Source organism: Scyliorhinus canicula, chromosome 1, assembly GCF_902713615.1.
Source record: "Scyliorhinus canicula chromosome 1, sScyCan1.1, whole genome shotgun sequence".
Taxonomy (NCBI): Eukaryota; Metazoa; Chordata; class Chondrichthyes; order Carcharhiniformes; family Scyliorhinidae; genus Scyliorhinus; species Scyliorhinus canicula.
The window spans coordinates 197,501,927-197,527,066 of record NC_052146.1 but is presented as its reverse complement, the minus strand read 5'-3'; the positions used below and the strand labels follow the sequence as shown (position 1 = coordinate 197,527,066).

The following is a 25,140-nucleotide window of genomic DNA, read 5'->3' as shown; positions in this document are numbered from 1 at the left end:
TATCGAAAAGACAGAGAGGTGGGTAGAGGGGGCGGGGTTGCCTTGTTAATTAGAAATTAAATTAAATCAATAGCACTAAACGACATAGGGTCGCACGATGTGGAGTCTGTGTGGGTAGAGTTGAGGAACCACAAAGGCAAAAAAACCATAATGGGAGTTATGTACAGGCCTCCTGACAGTGGTCAGGACCAGGGGCACAAAATGCACCACGAAATAGAAAGGGCATGTCAGAAAGGCAAGGTCACAGTGATCATGGGGGACTTCAATATGCAGGTGGACTGGGTAAATAATGTTGCCAGTGGACCCAAAGAAAGGGAATTCATTGAATGTTTACAGGATGGCTTTTTGGAACAGCTTGTGATGGAGCCCACGAGGGAACAGGCTATTCTGGACTTAGTGTTATGTAATGAGCCAGAATTGATAAAAGATCTTAAAGTAAGGGAACACTTAGGAAGCAGTGATCATAATATGGTAGAATTCAGTCTGCAATTTGAAAGAAAGAAGGTAGAATCAGATGTAAAGGTTTTACAGTTAAATAAAGGTAATTACAGGCGCATGAGGGAGGAACTGACGAAAATCGACTGGAAGCAGAGCCTAGTGGGAAAGACAGTAGAACAGCAATGGCAGGAGTTTCTGGGAGTAATTGAGGACACAGTGCAGAGGTTCATCCCAAAGAAAAGAAAGGTTATCAGAGGGAGGATTAGGCAGCCATGGCTGACAAAGGAAGTCAGGGAATGCATCAAGGCAAAAGAGAGAGCCTATAATGTGGCAAAGAGTAGTGGGAAGTCAGAAGATTGGGAAGGCTACAAAAACAAACAGAGGATAACAAAGAGAGAAATAAGGAAGGAGAGGATCAAATATGAAGGTAGGCTAGCCAGTAACATTAGGAATGATAGTAAAAGTTTCTTTAAATACATTAAAAACAAACGGGAGGCAAAAGTAGACATTGGGCCGCTCCAAAATGACGCTGGCAATCTAGTGATGGGAGACAAGGAAATAGCTGAGGAACTTAATAAGTACTTTGCATCAGTCTTCACAGTAGAAGACATGAGTAATATCCCAACAATTCAGGAAAGTCAGGGGGCAGAGTTGAATATGGTTGCCATCACAAAGGAGAAAGTGCTGGAGAAACTAAAAGGTCTGAAAATTGATAAATCTCCGGGCCCAGATGGGCTACATCCTAGAGTTCTAAAGGAGATAGCTGAAGAAATAGTGGAGGCGTTAGTTATGATCTTTCAAAAGTCACTGGAATCAGGGAAAGTCCCAGAGGATTGGAAAATTGCTGTTGTAACCCCCCTGTTCAAGAAGGGAACAAGAAAAAAGATGGAAAATTATAGGCCAATTAGCCTAACCTCGGTTGTTGGCAAAATTCTAGAATCCATCGTTAAGGATGAGATTTCTAAATTCTTGGAAGTGCAGCGTCGGATTAGGACAAGTCAGCATGGATTTAGTAAGGGGAGGTCGTGCCTGACAAATCTGTTAGAGTTCTTTGAAGAGATAACAAATAGGTTAGACCATGGAGAGCCAATGGATGTTATCTATCTTGACTTCCAAAAGGCCTTTGACAAGGTGCCTCACGGGAGACTGCTGAGTAAAATAAGGGCCCATGGTATTCGAGGCAAGGTACTAACATGGATTGACGATTGGCTGTCAGACAGAAGGCAGAGAGTTGGGATAAAAGGTTCTTTTTCGGAATGGCAACCGGTGACAAGTGGTGTCCCGCAGGGTTCAGTGTTGGGGCCACAGCTGTTCTCTTTATATATTAACGATCTAGATGACGGGACTGGGGGCATTCTGGCCAAGTTTGCCGATGATACAAAGATAGGTGGAGGGGCAGGTAGTATTGAGGAGGTGGGGAGGCTGCAGAAAGATTTAGACAGTTTAGGAGAATGGTCCAAGAAGTGGCTGATGAAATTCAACGTGGGCAAGTGCGAGGTCTTGCACTTTGGAAAAAAGAATAGAGGCATGGACTATTTTCTAAACGGTGACAAAATTCATAATGCTAAAGTGCAAAGGGACTTGGGAGTCCTAGTCCAGGATTCTCTAAAGGTAAACTTGCAGGTTGAGTCCGTAATTAAGAAAGCAAATGTAATGTTGTCATTTATCTCAAGAGGCTTGGAATATAAAAGCAGGGATGTACTTCTGAGGCTTATAAAGCACTAGTTAGGCCCCATTTAGAATACTGTGAGCAATTTTGGGCCCCATACCTCAGGAAGGACATACTGGCACTGGAGCGGGTCCAGCGGAGATTCACACGGATGATCCCAGGAATGGTAGGCCTAACATACGATGAACGTCTGAGGATCGTGGGATTATATTCATTGGAGCTTAGGAGGTTGAGGGGAGATCTAATAGAAACGTACAAGATAATGAATGGCTTGGATAGGATGGACGTAGGGAAGTTGTTTCCATTAGCAGGGGAGACTAGGACGCGGGGGCACAGCCTTAGAATAAAAGGGAGTCACTTTAGAACAGAGATGAGGAGAAATTTCTTCAGCCAGAGAGTGGTAGGTCTGTGGAATTCATTGCCACAGAGGGCGGTGGAGGCCGGGACATTGAGTGTCTTTAAGACAGAAATTGATAAATTCTTGATTTCTCGAGGAATTAAGGGCTATGGGGAGAGAGCGGGTAAATGGAGTTGAAATCAACCATGATTGAATGGTGGAGGGGACTCGATGGGCCGAATGGCCTTACTTCCACTCCTATGTCTTATGGTCTTATGATCACATGCACCACCTTCATGGTTCATTTCAGGTATAAATACTGATACGTTGCAAAAATGTTTTAAAAAAGTGAGTGTAACTACAGCTGATTTGTCTGAGCGGGAGAAATTTAGGATCTTCTGACAGAAACTGTTTTATATCTATTGGACATGATGATATCTGAAGCGCCCAGCCGAGCTTAAAATTCTAATGTTGTTCATTGGATCACTTTGATATTTCATAAACTCCAGCATGGTCCCTTTTTAATATTTTTTAAATAGTGATGTACTGAACATTGACGATTTATTGTTGGCATGCAGAGCTTGGCTCATGCAGTTGAACATTCCTGGTGAGGAGTAAAATTTGGGTGTTGGCAGTTGCAAAATTAGTCTCCAGTTACTTAATGCAGACAAGCAGCACAGCATGATTGAAATCTTAAATGCAAACATTCAACATAATCGAATCATAGTAGCTGATTGTGGGTACGGCCTATATTTTCATTGTTAAAATGCCTGATATTAACTCTATTTTCTTGTGATAAACTTCAGTATTGGATTGGGGATAATTGCAATCCTTATGACAAGAGTTAGTCTAATGACTGTTAAGCTCGCATTGCAACAAAAGGGTTGTTCTAGCGCCAGGGACCCAGGTTCGATTCCGAACTGGATGACAGTCTGTGTGAAGTTTGCACGTTCGTCCCTTGTCTGCGTGGGTTTCCTCCGGGTGGTCTGGTTTCTTCCCACGAGGTGCATGTTAGGTGGATTGGCCATGCCAAATTGTCCCTTAGTGTCCGAAAGGTTAGATGGAGTTACTGGAATGGGGTTGAGGCATGGGCCGAGGTAGAATGCTCTTTCGGAGGTTCGGTGCAAACTCGATGGGGCGCATGGCCTCCTTCTGCACTGAAAAATGAAAATCATTTATTGTCACAATTAGGTTTCAAATGAAGTTACTGTGAAAAGCCCCTAGTCGCCACATTCCAGCACCTGTTCAGGGAGGCTGGGTACGGGAACTGTAGGGATTCTATGATTTTGTTTTCAAAGTGTACTATGTTCAAGGGCTTAATGCCAATAGTAATCTTTCTTTGCTTGTTAGATTTAAGGTTGGAATGTAGCTCAAGCCAAGGAGGATTTGTCTTAAGCTGAATTGAGCATAGACAACCTTGGTTAGCAATGGAAGACTACAGAGAAACTCTCTTTGATTTGGAACTTCACATAATCAATAGTGCTATTCAGAGTGCATAGCGATAAGAAATGTGGGAAGTAGTTTTGCACATCAGGATTTCTTGCATTTGATATGCAGCTTGGCACTGTTTTGCATGACTTCCAGTGGGCGTGTGACATTTTCATTGTAAGCAATATTTGTACCTTTGTTTTCAAAACTATTTAACTGTGTTCCTTTTACTACTGTTTTCATGTCCAACATAAAATGAACACAGAACACATCCATACAAAATGTAAACTAATGGATACTTCAAATCCTTATGTGTGACCTTTTTGCAAATAAGAAAATAGCCTTGGTAAGAAGTTGCTATTTGATTTTCTGGCTTTGTCTTGTGAATCCATTTATATGTTCACCATGCAGCATAGTGAATTAATGCACCAAACTTTACTGCCAATATGACTTGTTATACATTTGTAGGTTTCAAAAGTGCATATCTTAATAAGAAGAAAATGTTGACCTGTGGAACGTACAAAGAATATCTCAATATTAGTACTACTTCCTGTTGCAGTTCAATTAGGTAGGCCGCTAAATTGGATGGGGCCTAAAACAATGCTTTTCAAACTTTTTTTCTGGGGACCCATTTTTACCAATCGGCCGACCTTCGCGGCCTACGCCGGCCGACCTTCGCGGCCCACCCTGGCCGACCTTCGCGGCCGACCTTCGCGGCCCACGCCGGCCGACCTTCGCGGCCCACGCCGGCCGACCTTCGCGGCCCAGGCCGGCCGACCTTCGCGGCCCACGCCGGCCGACCTTCGCGGCCCACGCCGGCCGACCTTCGCGGCCCACGCCGGCCGACCTTCGCGGCCCACGCCGGCCGACCTTCGCTGCCCACGCCGGCCGACCTTCGCGGCCCACGCCGGCCGACCTTCGCGGCCCACGCCGGCCGACCTTCGCGGCCCACGCCGGCCGACCTTCGCGGCCCACGCCGGCCGACCTTCGCGGCCCACGCCGGCCGGCCTTCGCGGCCCACGCCGGCCGGCCTTCGCGGCCCACGCCGGCCGGCCTTCGCGGCCCACGCCGGCCGACCTTCGCTGCCCACGCCGGCCGACCTTCGCTGCCCACGCCGGCCGACCTTCGCGGCCCACGCCGGCCGACCTTCGCGGCCCACGCCGGCCGACCTTTGCGGCCCACGCCGGCCGACCTTCGCGGCCCACGCCGGCCGACCTTCGCGGCCCACGCCGGCCGACCTTCGCGGCCCACGCCGGCCGGCCTTCGCGGCCCACGCCGGCCGGCCTTCGCGGCCCACGCCGGCCGACCTTCGCGGCCCACGCCGGCCGATTTTCTTTTAATTTTTTATTTTTTTATTTTTATAAATAAATTTAGAGTACCCAATTATTTTTTTCCAATTAAAGGGCAATTTAGCATGGCCATTCCACCTAGCCTGCACATTTTTGGGTTGTGGGGCCAAAACCCACACAAACACGGGGAGAATGTGCAAACTCCACACGGACAGTGACCCAGAGCCGGGATCGAACCTGGGACCTCGGCGCCATGAGGCAGCAGGGCTAACCCACTGCGCCACCGTGCTGCCCCGCCAGCCAATCTTTGCGACCCACGCCGGCCGATCGTCTCGGCCACGCCGGCCGACCTTCGCAACCCACCATTTTCTCTTATCTTGTTTGCTGCTGACAAAATGGAGGAATCACAATCACACCCAAAGCATGTGATGGCAACGTTCGAGGGGAGGGGGGCGTGACCTGTTCTCTGCCTCCCTTCAGGCAGGAAGGTTACATAGAACTAAAGAAAAATCTGCATCTCCGGTTGTGCAAATTTGTGGGCAGCCGGCTTTTATATTCCATTTTTATTTAATTTTTGCAAATTGTAACAATGTTGTTGCATGGCACGTTTAATCAAAGAGACCAAAGCCCATGTCATCGTCAGACTCTTCAGATTCTTCCTGTTTCTTCTCTTGCTTTTTCTCTTGAGCAGCAACAGTGGCAGCGGGGGAAACAACTGCTGCAGTAGCTGGGGCACTGCTACCAGCACCAACGTTGCAGATCAGACCATTGACGTCAGTATTAGCCAATGCCTTGGCAAACAGACTAGGCCAGAAAGGCTCAATGGTCACACCAGCTGTTTAATTAGGGCAGTGTGTTTGTCTTCGGTGACAGTGACCTCTTCATCGTGCAGGATGACCACGCTGTAGATACAGGCTAGTTCCGATGTGGAGGCCATGGCACTGGATCTCTGCGGGTGGGTCCGATGGTGCTAATCTCCAAGGGGAAACATGGCCTCAGCTTCATTCTGAACTGGGCACTTCCGAACTGGGCAGAGCGAGCGGCAGCCGGTTTTAACAATGCCGGTTGCGAGCGGCCTTCAAAAAAGCCGCGACCATATAAATATATGCGGCTGTACTGCGCATGCACGCCCGCTCATCGGTGCGCATGCCCAAAACTCTGCGTATGCGCACCGATGAGCGGGCACGCACGTGCAGTGCGGCCGCATTTTTTTCAAAATATGGTCACGGACTTTTTGAAGGCTGCTTGCAGCCGGCATTGTTAAAAGCCGGCTGTTGAGCGCGAATTTGCGCAATCGGGAGTGCTGCGATGGACAGCTCTGTGACCCTCCCGCAGGTCGCGACACCGACTTTGAAAATGCCTCGCCTCAAAGATGGATGCTGGGATCGCAAGGTGCTTGGTGGTTGCTCAGATTGCTTGCTGTCAAGACAGCCACCATCATGATTGCAGATTACAGTATAAAAATAAAGCGCAGAGTGTAATTTTGTACTGCAATCTGTTCTCGAACAGATTACTGATATTGCTGAGGCATAGTAGGCTGAGTTCTTCATGGACAGCTGGGCAGAAAGGGGCTGTGTAGGTTGCCTTGTCCCTTCTTCATCCCTCATTCCTTCTGCTCAACTGTTTGCTGTATGGCCTGTCGTCTCTTGACGGTGCAGCAGATCACCACAAATCTTGACACCTATTCTGTTGAGTGCTGCAGAGCTCCTCCAGAGCTTTGTAGCCTATGGAACACACGCCAATGGTATATTCCATCACTTGTTCATATAGCAGCATGATTTCCATTGTTGCGCATGTGTGCAAGTATTTTGCACTTTGTGTTTTGGGTCATCAGTCATGTTGTCAGTAGATAGCCATTGTTGACCAATAGTCATCCTTCAGTTTGCCATTGTGGCTTAAAGGCACAAATTTCTGAAGAATGCAGGTATCATGAATGCAGGACATTGATTTGCATGGTACACTGCCTGTTTCACATCAGCTGGACGGTGAGGGTGTCAGATCCCTTCAATTCTGTTATGCGCCAAAGTTAACACACAATGCTAGCAAAGTGACTTGTGTATAATCATTGGCACCCTGCACCATGGGAGAGCCTGAAATTCTAGTTAAGTCATGTGCTTTGCTTGCTTATCTGGCAAGAGGGAGGCGCTCTCTCCTTTATGCAACAAAGTGTAAATATCTGATTCAAGTCAGGATGGAGCCAGATGCTTAAAGTTTCATGGCCATTGTTATCTTCATAGCACTGGCAAATGCGGTCCTTGCCCTGCTGTGTGGTTGCACATTATTCCTCGCTGGGGTTGAGTTGACGAATTGCACAATCAATACCTTGAGTGGATATGCCCTGCTCTCCCACCCTTTGCCTTGTTGTGCAGCTTGTGATGCTCTGCAAGGCCCTCTGTTCATTCTTCAAATTATGCTGTATTACATGGGGAATTCCTACCAGTGCATCCATTTCTGGGCATAGGTAATTTGTGCAGAAGCCTTGATTCAGCATGAACTCCTTCAGCACCTGCCATGCCACTCCCTATACATTTTTGCAACTTGAAACAATTATAGAAAGCACAAAACACTTGTAGACTTGAAGCAACAGCCAGAATTAAGCAACTAGCAACATGTTCAGCCATACAAGATTATGACAAGGCAGCAACTGGCGTGTTGAATTCCAAAATGGTACATCTGGCGTCATGATCTGCCTCCTCTGCTTATGTTGGTGGACATTCATTCAACTCGGCGGTTGGAGAATCGGCGGGGGGTGGCGTGAATCTCCGGCGCCGGGGTTTTGACGGGGGCAGGAATCGCGCCATGCTGGTTGGTGGCCGCTGGCAGTGCACCCCCCCCCCCCCCCCCCCCCCGGCGATTCTCCAGCCTGTAATGGGCTGAGTGGCCACCCATTTTCGGCTGGTCCCACCGGCGTAAATCACAACAGGTTCTTACCGGCAGGACCTGGCTCCACGAGCGGCCTGCAGAGTCCTCGGGAGCGCGGGGGGATCTGGCCCCGGGGGTGCCCCCACGGTGGCCTGGCCCGCGATCGGAGTCCACTGATCCGTGGGAGGGCCTGTGCCGTGGGGGCACTCTTTCCCTCTGCACCGGCTGCCGTCAACCTCCGCCATGGCCGGTGCAGAGGAGAACCCCCCTCCCCCGCGCATGCGCTGGGATGACGCCAGCACATGCTGGCGCTCCCACGCATGCACAACTCGCGCCGGCCGGCGGTGGCCCTTCGGCGCCGGTTGGTGTGGCTCCAAGCCCTTCAGCGCTGGCTGGCGTGGCACCAAACACTTCGGCGCTGGCCTAGCCCCTCCTCTGCACCTTCGGGCAGCTCGGCGCCGGAGTGGCCCACCCCGCCGGTTCGCGGAGAATCCCGCCCCAGGTGTGATTTGACACTTATCCACAAAATCTTTTCTGTCTCTGTATTTGGTTTGCCTGCACTTATTCTTCGTTTGTCCATAATCAATTTATTTAAATTATTGGAATTTCAAGACTTGAATGAGATCAGCTCGCCAACTTAGTGCACGCAATACGTACAACTTGTCCCACCAGCACAACTAGCTCCAGAACACATTTTCACTTGTTGATGTGGAAAAGTCCTTATTCCCATACAATGATCAGTTTAAATAGAGCACAAACAACAAGGAAAACCATAACAAATGTGTAATGGTGCAGAACAATTATCCTTCAAAAATACTAAAAAAAAAATTCATGGTACTTTCAGAAACATTTTTAATTCCTGTCAGTTGTGATAGAATCACAAGCATTGAAATGTCACCACCAAAACTCAAGACCTTTTATTAAAAAAAAATGAAGCAGAATAATATTCCTACTGGCAATGCTATTTATAATATGTCAGGCTTCAACTATTCATTGCCACTTAGCTTCTCATGGTACACTAGTTGATTTGGAGGGAGATATGCTAAATGGCAGATGTGAAATTTGAATTCAATATAAGTCTGCAATTAAAAAGTGTATGATGACCACAAAACCATTGTCATAAAAGCCCATCTGGTTCACAAATGACTTTTAGCGAATGAAATCTGCTAACCTTACCTATTTTTGCCTACATATGACTCCAGATCCATAGCAGTATGGTTGATTCTTAAATGCACTCTGAAATTGCCAAGGAGGTCACTCAGTTCAAGGGCAATTAGGGATGGGCAATAAATGCTGGCCCAGCCAGCGATGTTCACATTCCTTGAATAATTGTTTTAAAATTTTATTTATTTTCTTCAAATTTATTTTTTAAATACCCTTTCAAGGGATAAGGTTGTGTTCACATTTGAAATAGTGCAGAATTTACAGCTCCATGTAGAAAACTTTTAAAAATGTGGTGATATACTGATGTGTATTCCTATCTTGGAGAACCCAGAGCCTACAGTTGGTGATGATATTTGACTGGTATGAACTGACAAGATGCAACGAGTCACAAAGAGCACTTAAATGTGATGAGCAAATTACACCACTAGGTGTATAGCTTAGCTGATTCAGGACCCACCTTAATTGTTTTGACCCTTAGGAAGCATGTCTCACATGTATTAACAGATTTGGTTAATTTTGGCTGAAACTTTGCTTCCAGCTGTGGAAACATCTAATAAGATCACAAAAATAAACACAAGTTGTTATGACCTGCAGTGCACTGCCCAAAAGGGTGATGGCCACAAATTCAGCAGTTTGTTTCCAAAGAAAACCGGATAAATATCTGAAAAGGAAAACATGTGGAGCTATGGGGGGAAAGTGAGTGCAACTAATTTAGAGCTTTCATGGGCATAATGCACCTTGTTTGCTGTAACATTCTATAATTCAATGACATTGAAGGCTGCATCAAATGCACTCTACAATTCTCATGATGAACTTCTATGTTTATTTCTCAGTTTCATAATTTCACAACGCTATTTCTGTTAAATTGTATTAGCTGGCACTGGACGTTTTGCTGTTTTTAAATTACTTTTGAACCATTGTGCATAATCTTACTCCTTTTTTGCTGGGAAAATTTATTTTCAATTCTGTAAGTAAGAGTTTTAATTAGTCTGAAGTGTGATAAAGTGTTAGGTGGTGTCATTTTATCTCTAAGTCAAATTACCGTTATCTAATTTTTTTAACTGAACATGTGAGTGAGTAAAAACCAGTCATACTTTCCCATTTTACTCTGAACTTGCAATGTGTAGTATAGACTTGCTTTATTATTGTCATATGTATTAGTATGCAGGTGAAAAGTATTGTTTCTTGCATGCTGTACAGGCAATGCATACCGTACATAGGGAAGGAAGGAGGGACTGCAAAATATAATGTTACAGTCATAGCTAGGATGTAGAGAAAAGATCAACTTAATACGAGGTAGGTCTGTTCAAAAGTCTGATGGCAGCAGGGAAGATGATGTTCTTGAGTCGTTTGGTATGTGACCTCAAACATTTGTGTCTTTTTCCTGACAAGAAGGTGGATGAGAGTATTTTGAAGAAGGGTAGGGGAGTTATCCCCCATGTTCTGACCAATATTTATCCCCAATCAACATCTCAAAAGCAGATTGTCTGGTCATTACCACATCGTTGTTTGAGGGATGTTGCTGTACGTAACTTGGTTGCCTTGTTTTCTGCATTATAACAGTGACTACATTGTACCGCATTGTCTGTAAAGTGTTTGGAGAGCTCCATTGGTTATAAAAAGCACTATATAAATGCAGATCTTTTGAATTCTCTTGTATAGCATTTTGTTTCCTGCATGCTTTTGAGCCATCTTATGGTTGTGGAAGTGTATCTCACACAGGTTACATCAAAACAAGCATTTGATGCTTCCAGATCAAATAGGAAAATAACTGCTTTAGCAATATTTTAATAAAATTATCCCCAATATTACCTTCTCTGCGTTGTATATTATTGTTTTTATTAAGACCTAGCAGTCCTCTTCACTGAAGGAGACACACAGTATTTTTACGTTTGGGTGTGAACCTCAATTGTGCAATTACTGAAAGCTAGCAGCTGCACTTTGATGGAAATTAATTTTGAAGATTAACTTACAGGAAAGATTGTTCGTTGTAGCACTTGCTTTTTTTAAAGAAAGGGAACAAAGCAAAAATAACGTGTAAGACAGTTCCTACGTAAAATCAAGTGTTGCTAAAGTTAGTTCATTTCTATAACTGCTTTTTCATGCAGACAAATTCTTTGTCTCCACCTGTTTTCCTGCTCAACTTTAGCTACTTCTCACGCGTTTCACACATTTTCATTGGTATCTCTATTTCTCTGATTCTCCTTCTTACTCCCTCAAAACAAGCTTGTCCTCACCATTTTATAAGTTCACACTGTAGCAGAGAGCCTCACCTAATGGCAGTGTAAATCAAAAATTCAGGAATGCAGTATCTGTGATTTGCTGAGTGTTTTGATTGGAAAGTGATGTGTAGACCACAATTGAATTTTTGATTTACAGTGAGAGGTGAGAAGGCTCCTTGCTGGTAATAATAACAATAATCGCTTATTGTCACAAGTAGGCTTCAATGAAGTTACTGTGAAAAGCCCCTAGTCACCACATTCCGGCGCCTGTTCGGGGAGGCTGGGACGGGAATTGAACCGCGCTGCTGGCTTGCCTTGGTCTGCTTTAAACATAGACTTGTACAATTATCCCATGTTATTTTCTGTATGCCTTCCAAGATGGCTTAAACAATATCACACTTACAAATGCATGCCTATTCTGCATGTTTCTTTCTTCTTTCTTTTTGAATTCTCAGAGTCCTGGAAATAAAATTTTTTGTATCCTCTTGCTTCTTTCATTCTCCAATTAAATGAAATAACTCTTGTTCCATTCGGCTGGTAAGACCTGAATCCCAATGATTAAAGGACAGCATCACTAGGGCCCTAATGAATATAGATTTTATGCTTTAAAAAAAACTGTAATGTAATTTCAAAAAAATTTATGTTTAAAATATTTCATATTTTTCCATTTTCCAGCTTCGTTAAGATATTCTAATACTTAAATTCCAATGGGAAATCCAGGCTAATGTTAAACTGTATGTCTTGAGCCTAATTTTATCCACTTTCTTGAAACACTAGTGTGACCTGTCTTTCCTGATAATGATTAGTAAATTAACCCTCTCTGTGAAGGCAAAATGGCAATGTGTACATTTTATATAGTTCTCCACCAGCTGTCGCATTAAGAACTCTTCTCATTTTTATTTAATTAAGGATGAACTTTACATTGTTCACATGCTTGTAAAAGCTATGCCAGAGCCTCATAATTACTAGATGCAGTCTTAGCTATGATTAGTCGCTATACTTCAGCTTTGGTTTTAATTAGCTCCTGAAGGAGCAGAACAACACGAGATTGACAGAAAAGAGAAATTGTGCTGTTTTTTCCAGTGTGCTGTTTGCTAAACGATTAATATTGAACAGCAGTGGCATGGAGTTCATAAAGTTTCCTTGATCAATCAAATCATATGGTAACTATGTGTGGGATTTGTTGTACCCATCTGTTGCCTTATGTTTTCCAGGTATTGCATTCCTGTGTTTATGGCTCTCACCTCTTCACCCAACAAAGTCAATACCTGCTGACTCTTGCTGATGTCTCCTCTACAGAATATGATCCATTTTTGACATTGGGTAATGTCAAGAATTCTGAACCTGCTCGTTCATATGTCCCTAAGGATTTTGGCAGCCTTCTTACTGTCACTGAAAGTGAGTCTTTCACATTTAAAATATTTTCTCCTGCACTGCACTTGGTGGTACAGCTTCTTACCAGCAGCTCTTGAGGATTAAAAGAGCCCTCTTATTCCGATTCATACAAACTCTCTTCCTGTGGGTGTTAATACATTACTGCGGTAACAATGGTTTGGCCACAGCCACAGATCTCGTTTTCTTTTATCTCAAGTGATCCATGACTGTGTGGCCTTGATTTTCCATTCAGCATCATTTTAATGGCAGCATTAATCTAGTTAAATTAAATGGGTTAATACTGGAGATGTAACACTGATTAGAAAATTTGGGTTTGAGTCTCTTTTATGTTTGCCAGAGTCTCTTTTTTGTTTAAATGCATAACCAGCCATAACATTTAACTGCTTATTGCTATACTGAATATATTTACAAATGACTGAATTTAAACTCTTATTTCTAACAAATCAACTGAACTTTTGAAGATTACATGTGGAATCTGGCAGTGTGATGGTTTACAATTAAGTGTAAATATATAAATTGACTTTGTGGCATATTCATGTCATTAAAATAGGCATTTTATTGTTACACTCACATTTTGGTGAAAATGCTGCAGAGAAGGACATAATTATCAAAACTGATACTAGACATGATTTGATTTTGGACAGTACAAGTTAACAACAAAAAATATAGATTCCAGTTGCCGAACTGTGATTTTTCTGGGCAGATTAAATATTGCGAGCCCCATTGTTACCCATATATTTGTTCACTGGTGCACCCATGTAATAACATTACATTGTTAAGTTCATTTGTTTAAGTAGACCTTGGGCTGCAAGCAGCTACAAGGACAGAAGTTTAGAACAGGATTATTATTCACAGCTGAGAATGAGCAAACAAAATAAGTTGTGTAAATCATAACTGCATGTAGCATACTCTGCCTTACCTAACTCAATTTGTGCTCCCAGATTTCAGTCTAAAGATCATATTTTTTGTGAAATCCCCTGTTGGCTTTGGCTTATTCACCTCCTGTATGCCTATTGCCTGTGAAAATATACCATGAAAATCCGAAATGATTAAATTAACTATTTCTTCACCATTTAGCAAAATTATTTATTATTCTCACGACTGTACCATACGACTGCCACTTTTGTAGTGGGTTACTTATACTGAAGGGCGGCACAGTGGTTAGCTCCAGGGTCCCAGGTTCGATTCCTGCTTGGGTCACTGTCTGTGCGGAGTCTGCATGTTCTCCTCGCGTCTGCGTGGGTTACCTCCGGGTCCTCCAGTTTCCTCCCACACTCCAAAGATGTGCAGGTTAGGTGGATTGGCCATGCTAAATTGCCCTTAGTGTCCCAAAAGGTTAGGTGGGGTTACGGGGATAGGGGGAAGCCATGGACTTTGATGGGGTGCTCATTTCAAGGGCCGGTGCAGACTCAATGGGCCAAATGGCCTCCTTCTGCACTATAAATTCTATGAACATTCCCAGCCACGGGTTTCACAGTTCTGTGTCGGCATACAAACTGCAATACCAAGTGAAGAAGCTGGTGCTGTTCTTTCTGTCTGGACCCCTCTCGCATCAGGTTGTCGACTCTGGGGGTACGTTCGAGATCAGGAAAATGGTAGGACACACAGAAAGGCGAAGGAGGCTTGCATATGTTTTTTTTTTAAATAATTTTTATTGAGAAATTTTGATTTTATACAACATTGACGCACCTTAGTAAAATACCGAAAATAACAATAATATTAACAATCATATACATTCGCCCCATCCCCATGAACAACCCAGCATTTTAACAACAATGCAAATTAACACACTATAAAGTTACAGAATAACACTACAATAATGCACCCCCCCCCCCCCCCCCCCCCCCCCCCCCCCCCCCGGGGTTGCTGCTGCTATTGACCCAGTTACCTATCTCTGAGCCAGAAAGTCCAGAAAAGGCTGCCATCGTTTATAGAAAGAAGTCTTACAACACCAGGTTAAAGTCCAACAGGTTTGTTTCAAACACGAGCTTTCGGAGCACGGCTCCTTCTTCAGGTGAATGATTCACCTGAAGAAGGAGCCGTGCTCCGAAAGCTCGTGTTTGAAACAAACCTGTTGGACTTTAACCTGGTGTTGTAAGACTTCTTACTGTGCTCACCCCAGTCCAACGCCGGCATCTCCACATCATCGTTTATAGAACCCTTGTATTGATCCTCTTGGGGCAAATTTGACCTTTTCCAATTTTATAAATCCCGCCATGTCACTGATCCAGGTCTCCACGCTTGGGGGCCTTGCATCCTTCCATTGTAACAGAATCCTTCGACGGGCTACTAGGGACGCAAAGACCAGGACACCGGCCTCTTTCGCCTCCTACACTCCCAGCTCTACCGCAAGTCCAAAAATCGCGGGTCCCCACCCTGGTTTGACCCTGGATCCAACACCGTCCCCGCCACCCCCTTCCAGAATTCTTCCAGTGCTGGGCATGCCCAGAACATATGGGCGTGGTTCGCAGGACTCCCCGAACATCTGGTGCACCTGTCCTCACCCCCGAAGAACCTACTCATCCTAGTCCCGGACATGTGGGCCCGGTGCAGCACCTTAAATTGGATGAGACTAAGTCTCGCACATGAGGAGGAAGAGTTGACTCTCTCCAAGGCCTCCGCCCAAGTCCCGTCCTCTATCTGCTCCCCGAGTTCCTCCTCCCATTTAGCCTTCAGCTCCTCCACTGACGACTCCTCCTCCTCCTGCATTACCTTATAGATGTCAGACACCTTCCCCTCTCCTACCCACACCCCCGAAAGCACTCTGTCCATCGTCCCCTGCGAGGGCAGCAAAGGGAATCCCTCTACCTGTCGACTAGCAAACGCCTTTACCTGCAGGTATCTGAACATGTTCCCTTGGGGAAGGCCAAATTTATCTTCCAGTTCCCCCAGGCCCGCAAACCTCCCGCCAATAAACAGGTCCCTCAATTTGCTGATGCCCGCCCTTTGCCACCCCCTGAATCCCCCATCCGTGTTCCCCGGGATGAACCGATGGTTGCCACCCAGTGGAGCCTCCATCGAGCCCCCTGTTTCCCCCCGATGCCGTCTCCACTGTCCCCAGATTCTTAGGGTCGCCGCCACCACCGGGCTCGTGGTAAACCTCTTAGGGGAGAGCGGCAACGGTGCCGTTACCATGGCACCCAGGCTCGTACCTCTACATGACGCCATCTCCATTCTTTTCCACGCCGCCCCTCCCCCCCCTCCATCACCCACTTACTCACCATTGACACATTGGCTGCCCAATAGTACCCCAGAAGGTTGGGCAGCGCCAGCCCGCCTCTATCCCTTCCTCGCTCCAGGAACACCCTCCTCACTCTCGGAGTCCCATGTGCCCACACAAAGCTCAGAATACTGCCGGTCACTCTCCTAAAGAAGGCCCTGGGGATAAATATGGGCAGGCACTGAAAAAGGAACAAGAACCTCGGAAGCACTGTCATTTTGACGGACTGCACCCTCCCCGCCAACGACAATGGCAGCATGTCCCACCTCCTGAACTCCTCCTCCATCTGATCTACCAGTCTGGTAAAGTTATGCTTGTGGAGAGTCCCCCAGTCCCTGGCCACTTGCACCCCCAGGTACCTAAAGCTCTCCCCTGCCCGCCTAAGCGGGAGCCTACCAATTCCTTCCTCCTGGTCTCCAGGGTGCACCACAAACACCTCGCTCTTGCCTAAGTTTAATTTATAACCTGAGAAGGTCCCAAACTCGGCTAGTAACTCCATCACTCCCGGCATCCCTCCCACCGGGTCCGCCACATACAGTAACAGGTCGTCGGCATACAACGACACCCTATGTTCCTCTCCACCTCGCACCAAGCCTCTCCACCTCTCTGACTCTCTCAATGCCATCACCAGCGGCTCGATTGCCAGTGCAAACAACAAGGGGGACAGGGGGCAACCCTGCCTGGTCCCTCGGTAAAGCCGGAAGTACTCCGACCTCCTCCTATTCATGGTCACGCACGCCATCGGGGCCTCATATAGCAGCCTTACCCATCTAATGAACCCTTCACCAAATCCAAACCTCCCCAACACCTCCCATAGGTACGCCCACTCCACTCTATCGAAGGCCTTCTCCGCATCCAGTGCCACCACTATCTCTGCCTCCCCCTCAATCGCCGGCATCATAATGACATTCAGCAATCTCCGCACATTCGTGTTCAGCTGCCTTCCCTTCACAAAACCTGTCTGGTCCTCGTGCACAACCCCTGGCACACACTCTTCTATCCTGGTGGCCAGGATTTTTGCCAGCACCTTAGCATCCACGTTGAGGAGAGATATGGGCCTGTATGAACCACACTGCTGGGGGTCCTTGTCCTTCTTTAAAATTAACGAGATCAGTGCCCACGACATCGCCGGGGGCAAAGTCCCCCCCTCCCACGCTTCATTGAGTGTCCGCACCAGGAGGCTTGCATATGTAAGCACTCCCTTTCTCTTTCTGAATTCCCTTGAATCTTTGAGTCTGGATCCCTTATGGTCACTACTGTATGACCACAGCCAGAGGATCCTGAGGCTGGTGTCTGACTTGTACCTGCTGGCTCCTGAGGTTTGAACTACATCTATATTCTTGTCCAGGAGTCAGATATCCACACTATGGGTGTGGCAGAACCATTCAGGATGACCTGATCAACAAAATTCAGGTGTAGTCAGACCAGGATACAGACAATGCATTTCAGGTGTGTTGTACCTGTCCAGTGCTGAAGGAAGGAAGGGAGTGAGGAAGAATATGAGACCCAATGACTTTTCAAATGGCGTTGTATGGTATGCAGAGTTTACAATTGTTTTCTATTAACGTTTGTTACAGGTAAGAAGAAAAGAAGTTTGGATTGGATCCCTCTTACAGCACGCATGGTAATGGCTCACCTAATTAATCACTTGGGTCATTATCCACTCAATGGAGGTCCTGCCATACTTCACAGCCTCATCAGTGAGAACCATGACAACCCCTATGTTGAATCATCAGACCTATCTGCAGAGGTCTTCAAAAGCCCAAATTTACAACTTTTTGTACTGAACGACAGCACCCTAATTTCTTACCTTCAGATTCCTACAGAAGCAGTTATCCAAGAAAGGATCTCCAGCAATGAACCAAATGTTCCTGCCTCAGATGTGAGGGTAATTGTGCGCGATATCTCTGGGAAGTATTCTTGGGATGGTCGGATTCAATATGGCCCACCCAGCAATCAGATGATGTCTTCCAAAAACTGTAAAGCATCTTCATATTCAAATGTTAGTCTAATAGTTAATGGTCAACCTGACACACACAATCCAGACTGCAGTTCTCTTGAAAAGGAACGTGATGACCTTGATCAACTGCTTGAAGATTTAAGTAACAGCAGTCCAGAATGCCTCCCACACCCACAGCTGGGACTCGGTGAGCCAGCACCACTACCTGTTGGAATGAATCATGATCATGAACGAAATATCATAGATGCTATAATCAGACAGAACTATCAGGAGGAGGAGTACATTCGTAGGTGGAGCAGAGATCATTGTATGAGTGTGGCCAGTCAAAAAGAATCTATTCATCATGAACCTCGGGCACCATTTTACTACTGCAGACTATTTCTTAATGACATGGGAATGAATTCTTGGGAACGAAGGTAAGCTACAAATCTACCTAAAAGTTGGCAAATTTAATATATTATCAAAGCAAATGAAAATCATTAGAGTAATTCAGTACAGAACTTGACTATTGCTAAGAAAATACATTTTGTTGAAACCTTGTCTCGCACACGTCAAGTCATTCGCAAGAATACCAATGTAAGGGCAAACAAAATATTTATGTTGTATGAGAAGAGGATACTAATTGGTTGGCAAGTAGGCTTTGATTGGTGAAGGTGTTGCCATGGGGCATCAGTTGATGGTGACTGACAGTTAACTGCCAAGCATTGTTAGTAATTTAAACCAGACAGCTTGAATCTGAATAGGCATTGCTCTGTAGAATGTACCAGTGAGTGGCTATCACTTATTTTGTTTAGCTGAAATAGCCGTAATGAGTGTACATGTTCTGTCTTGTCTGCAAAGGCCTGTGTGTTAATGTATGTACAAGCAAATGCACCACACTACGAGCCTGATTAACAATCTTAAACTGGATGTCAGCGTAATTTTAGTGCACTCGGGATTATTCAGCAATAGTTGTCCAATTGCAGAATCACATCTATTATAGGAGACTGTTTTACATTTTGTAAGCACGGGCTGGTTGGGTACAGTCTGTATTTTGCCTGTTGCAAAGAGTGGAAGGGACATGCTGTTTTGTATGATTTGCCAGTCTTTGGGACGTACGGCCTACATACCTGGCATCACACTGTCATTGAAATTCATCTACCACATTACTTATGGGATAATACCGTTTAATTCTTTTGCTCCCCTTTAAATGCGAGAGCTGAATTATTAATTGAATCACCATGGTTCAAAACCGAAAAATAATTTATTTTATTAAGAGCTTTTAGCGGAGGCTTAAGCCGATACACATCTAACAACCTGCTCTGAAAACTCTGCTTACGTTTTGAAGGCTGTGGCAAATTATACCACAACAGCTGACACAATCAGCAACATCCTAAATAAAACAACCCACAACATTCATAAAAATCAATTTTATCTATCTCCCTGTTGACGGGTCCTTTACAAAAAGCTAATTCCACGATCCGCATCTTCGCTAAAAGCTAATTAATTCTTACTTTTGCTATACCCTATCTGCGTGTTAAGCTTACTGGAAAATCATCTGTTTGTTTTTTCTTCTTTTTTAAATTTAGAGTACCCAATTCTTTCTTTCTAATCGAGGGAAAATTTAGCATGTCCGATCCACCTACCCTGCACATCTTTTTTCTGTTGTGGGGGTGAGACCCACGTATACAAGGGGAGAATATGCAAACTCCGCACAGACAGACCCAGGTCCTCGCCGCCATGATGCAGCAGTGCTAACCACTGAGCCACTGTGCTGCCCCACCCATCATTTTTTTTGATGTATTGTTTATTGACAAACTGAAAAACAAACGTGGGCAGGAGGATTACCTCTGCCCACCTTCAGTGGCAGAGGTAATTAGAGCCATATAGGCCATTCAGGGGTGAAATCCAGAAGCATGTTTTCGCTTTAAGGTTTGTGAAAATCTGGAATTCTCTCCTCCAGAATACTACGAGTGTCCTGTGGATTCTGGGGCAATTGGAATTTACAAGATTGTGATTGATGGATTTTTAGTAGGTAATGATATCAAGATATATGGATCAAATGCCTATCAATGGAATTGAGGTATAGATCACCCTGGATCTAATTGAATAATGCAAAAGCCTTGAGAGGACATGTAACACTGCACACAGTAATTCTGAGATTGTTTTGCACTGATACCTGTTTATACATGTAGCTTTTTATGTCTTTCCATTTTGTTCTATCTCTTCTGCTCACTCCTTAATTCTCCCAATTTCCCCTTCTATCATTTATTTTTGTTTGGTTGGTTATTTGGCAAGGTGTGATGGAGCAATGTGCCACCAGTGGCAACAGGTTGCATTCTTTGCTGGGTTTATGGGAATAATGTGCCCTCCATGGCTCCCTGTTGCAAACACCTCTACGTTTTCCCACCATCAGGCTTTCATTGTGTCACTTTCCCATCATTTTCCAACTATCTGTTTCTCTTTCTTCTTATTTCTTTGGCCAGTTCTTCTTCTTTGAACTTTCTGCTCAATACCCATATTATCTCCCCCCCCCCCCCCCTTTACTGTTACCCCTGTAACCACTCCCACTTCACAGTACTGTACCATGGAAGCATCTCACCTTCCATCAGTTTTCCTCCTCTCTCCCTGCACTCTATTCCAATCTGTTTCCTTCAGCAAGATTTTATTTTCTTTCATAATGAATCTTCTGAAATCAGATTACAATGAGGAACAAAACACACACTATCTCCAAAAAATTGTGTCTCGTGTGTAAGCGATCAGCAACTCCCACTGCCCATCTGTAGCTTTACAAATTAATATTTCTTCCCAGTCTACTGTGGACAATTTCTGTCTCATCCCGTGAAAGCCTGTGTTGCCCAATTCTAAAACCTAAATTTGTGACTTGCCCCTCTTCTATCCAACCTAATATTTAATTAAATCATGTTATGGTCACTGTTACCAAGATGTTCCCTTACTGTTAGATTGTTGGCTAATTCAGTCTCATTACCATTAAATCCATTATGGCCAGTTCTCTTGGTTCACGAATATAGACAGCAAAAAGAACAAAATGTTCTGGAAAACCACGTCCAACAATCTGCTGTGAAAACTCTGCTTACATTTTTTCAGCTGTGACAAATTCCACCACATCAGCTAAGACAATCCACAACGTGCACAAGAAATGTGTTGCTTTTGAGCTTATTTGCACCTTCCAAGTCATTGTGAAAGTTAAAGTTTCCATTTTAATCCCAATTTTAACCACTCCGTTGGTTACAATATGCTCAGATTTCTTTGTGTATTAAAGTACTTTATTCCATCATATCTGCAGATATGAATGCAACCAGGTGGTGTGTAGACTGTTCTAGCCTAAACGCCAAATCTTTTCCTTAACAACTACCGCTGTCTTCAGCTTGCCATGAGCAATGCCCAGGTAGACCCATGGATATGTAAAGCGTTTCTAACATCTATGCATTTTTTATAATACTGTACTAAAATTTAGAGAAATTGTACAGCATGTTTAATGTACTTAGTCACAATGAGCACCAGTGTGATTTTGCAACAGTCGTGTCAGAGAGATGAAACTGAAAATCGCTTTATTGTCACGAGTAGGCTTAAATGAAGTTACTGTGAAAAGCTCCTAGTCGCCACATTCCGGCGCCTGTCCGGGGAGGCTGGTACGGGAATCGAACCGTGCTGCTGGCCTGCTTGGTCTGATTTAAAAGCCAGCGATTTAGCCCAGTGAGCTAAACCAGCCCCTGTGAGCTAACTGATGTTTGAGTGCACTGTAATTTGAAGATGACACCGGGCACTTGTTACATCTTTCTGTAATGTAGTCCGTGCGAGAAATGGAGAGATGAAAATTGATCAGTTTATTGAAAATAAATATCAAGGCCATTTTCTAAAACCCTGCCTCAAGTTATTCAAGTTTGATAACCAGTAAAGCTGGAAGGCAAGTAATTAGGACTCCATTATTCTCACCTTGAATCGTAGAATGTTATCACACATAGGGAACTCATTCTGTTTATTGTGCATGTAATGATTCTCTGAATTTGTTCTCCACTTAGTCCCATTCACCTTTGCCCATGTCCTCTTAAATTTTTCTTTTTCAGTTGTTTATCAAGACACTATAATCTAGCTGCAACCTAACCAATGATTAATGTAGGCTTAGCATGGCCTCTTGCATTCTATAAAGTTCAAATCTCATCTAATATTCCCCAGTATTTCCTTCCATTAGCAAAGATGTGTGTATCTGAACTCCCGAAGTCATTCTGCTCCTCTACTCTTTTTAAAGTTTTATTATTTAAAATTAATACATCTTCATCAATTCACATTTTTTAAAATTTAATTCGATATAATTTGATATTGATTCCCCATTTTTATTGCTGCCTACATTCTCCTAAAGTTGTTTGCAGTCCATTTCACCATTTACCAAACTTCTTCTTTTGGTTTGCTTGCAAATCATCTCTTTTGCATATGTGGTAGTATTACAATTCCGGGGGAACCGACTATTTTGTTCTGATCTCAGACTAGACCAGTAACTTTTTTTTAAAGTAGAAGAAATCTGAAACCTCGGGGGTGGAATTCTCCGTTAGCCGACGCTGGAATCAGGAAATGCGATTGGGCGGAGAATCAGTTTCATGTCAAATCGCAATTCTGTGTCGCCTCGAGAGCGACGTCAGTGCGTTCCAGAATACACGTGCAGTAAACACCGTTGGCATATCATTAGCGGGCCTGACCGGTATTTTGTGGGACCTCCATGATTCTCCGCCTCTACTGGGATGGATTTCCGATGGCAAGGTTCACTTGTGCTTTTAAAAATCGTGAAACTGGCGCCATGGCTGATGAGGGAGAGAGAAGGTGTTAGGACATGGCGAGGCGCGACCGTGGGCTGCCTGTCCTGACACTGGCTGGGGTGGGAGGTGGGGTGATGGGGGATTGGGCAGTGTGGCCAGGTGATTCCACATGGGACTCGGATGGTGCCCAGGCACGGATTGCCATTGCCACAGCCGACAAGGCAGCCATCTTACTACACACCCCACTGGCCACTCACCTTGGCCACTTGTTCTGCAGTGACACCGGCCGTAGGGATGTCCCCACTCCAGCACCCACCCTCCACCCTACCCTCCGCCATTCCCTCCCCCCCCAAACCGGCCACCACCCACCGGCAGGGCAATGCGCACTGTAGCCCTTACAGGAGCACCGGACGGGATCCGCAGAGTGTACTGCTGGCAAGGGCAATGCAAGCCGACCGTAACCCTGGCAGCATATCCAGAGCCAGTGGCCCCAAGGTTCCAGCCAATGATGGGGCAGAGAGGAGGAGGAGGTGCATGCGGGCACAGACCCCGCAGTGCCAACCGGGGCCACCATGTAGCCCATTGGACCTGGTTGGGCATGGGGGTATGTACCATGCCAGCATGCCGGCCTTTCACCCCCTGCAGACAATGGATATTGGAAATCAAGCAGCAATGGAGGCCTTCCTGCTGGTTATCACAGCCCCAGGGGATGCTCTGCGGCTACACAAGCTGGAGCTGCTCGAGGAGGAGGAAGCTGCAGCAGTGGAGCGTGCAGCAGTGTAACAGGAGGCAACGGCTGAGGATGGACAGCCGGCCGCCCAACAAGCCAAGGTGGAGGAGGACGTGGTGCAAAGGAGACACTGCATGAGGCCTCCTATGTACTGGCAACACCCGTCATTTGAGGACCTGCCGGACCAGGCATGCCATCAAACACTCTGGCTGAGCAGGGGGACAGTGCAATATACCTGCCAGATTATGGCGCACCTGGCACGACGAGGAAATGGGGAGGACGCTCCTGGTGGCCGTAAAGGTGACTGTCGCCCTGAACGTTTATGCCACGGGCTCCTTCCAGACGCCTGGTGGGGACCTGTCCGGTATCTCTGAGCTTGGTGCAGTGGTTTATCTGTGCCATCATGGAGGCCCTATATGCCCAATTGGTACAATACATTCATTTCAATGTGGACGGAGCCCACCAGGATGCCAGGACAGCGGAATCTGGCACCATCGGCGACATGCCCGGGTTCAGGGGTGATCGAGTGGAGAACTGGCCAGGAGCACTGACACCGCATCAACCCCCCACTTTTCCCACTCCTGGTCACCCCATCCCTCATAATACATACCTATGGGGGTGTGAGCCCTGGGTCTGGCCCATGGGATGGAGGATAATGCCAACCCACTCAGCGATGATAGCTGGAGATACGCATTGTTCGATAATGTCGAACCCCTGCCCACGGTAGCACTTTCCATTGTCCACCTGGTCGATCCCCGTATGCAAGCTGGCCATTCCATCACTCGGTCTCATCGGATCCCTTGGTTGGCGGAGGTTGGGGGGGGGAGAGGGGGCAGAACACATTCTGTGAATGGGCTGGGTTCCCCCAGTCTCCTTCTCTCTTCTCCCCCCCCCCCCCCCCCCCCCCCCCAAACTCTCTGGCCAGCCCACAAGATCGAGGCAGGTTGTAACAGTGTGAACATGAGTCATGTTCTAGCCCCTAGCACTATACTGTGCTCTGCATCTGTGCCAAGTTAACTGGTGTCCAACTTTCCAGCCTTACGTACCTAATGCTGCGTCTAGGTGGGTCCTCAGACGGTACTTTAGGAGTGGAGGTGGCCTACTGTGATTCTTGCCCAATGACCTGGGTCCCCGTTGGTGGCCATGTTCTCGGGTGATGATGAAATCTACCTGTGGTTAAGTGTAGTCTCGTTTACACCTAACTAAGTCGAAATGTGCACTACACGTCTCGGATGCGAAATGAAATCTTTATTGGGTGAAATATTTATTGATTATAATTGAGAGTTTGAAATCTTCCTGTCGTTACAAATAAAATGTTTTCAAGAAAGTCCCTGCAGAAGGCTTTACCGAGATAATTAACTTAGTAGCTTACAAACGAATTGAACTTTGAAAATACAGTAATGGCTTCTTGCTCAAAGCAAAACAACTTGCGTAGATTTAGAATTAGAGTAGAAATACAAAATAAAGACAGTAGATAGTCAAGCATATAGTACAGAGTGAATCCGGAATAGAACATTGCATTACGCCCCTCGATGTTGCGCCGACCTGTGAAACCAATCTAAAGCCCATCTACAGTATTCCCTTATCATCCATATGTTTATCCAATGACCATTTAAATGCCCTTAATGTTGGTGAGTCCACTACTGTTGCAGGCAGGACATTCCACGCCCTTACT

At 45.6% G+C, this 25,140-nt stretch overlaps 1 protein-coding gene and 1 pseudogene across 1 annotated transcript in view; one reads left to right on the top strand and one right to left on the bottom strand.

Annotated features, from left to right (window-relative positions):
- ralgapa2 (Ral GTPase activating protein catalytic subunit alpha 2) overlaps positions 1 to 25,140 on the top strand; it is a 730,448-nt gene that overhangs the window by 356,333 nt on the left and 348,975 nt on the right. The window contains 2 exon segments of the mRNA XM_038805980.1: positions 12,624 to 12,807; positions 17,602 to 18,400. Of these exon segments, the coding sequence (XP_038661908.1) occupies positions 12,624 to 12,807; positions 17,602 to 18,400 (983 nt within the window).
- LOC119970835 lies at positions 5,770 to 6,098 on the bottom strand (annotated as a pseudogene).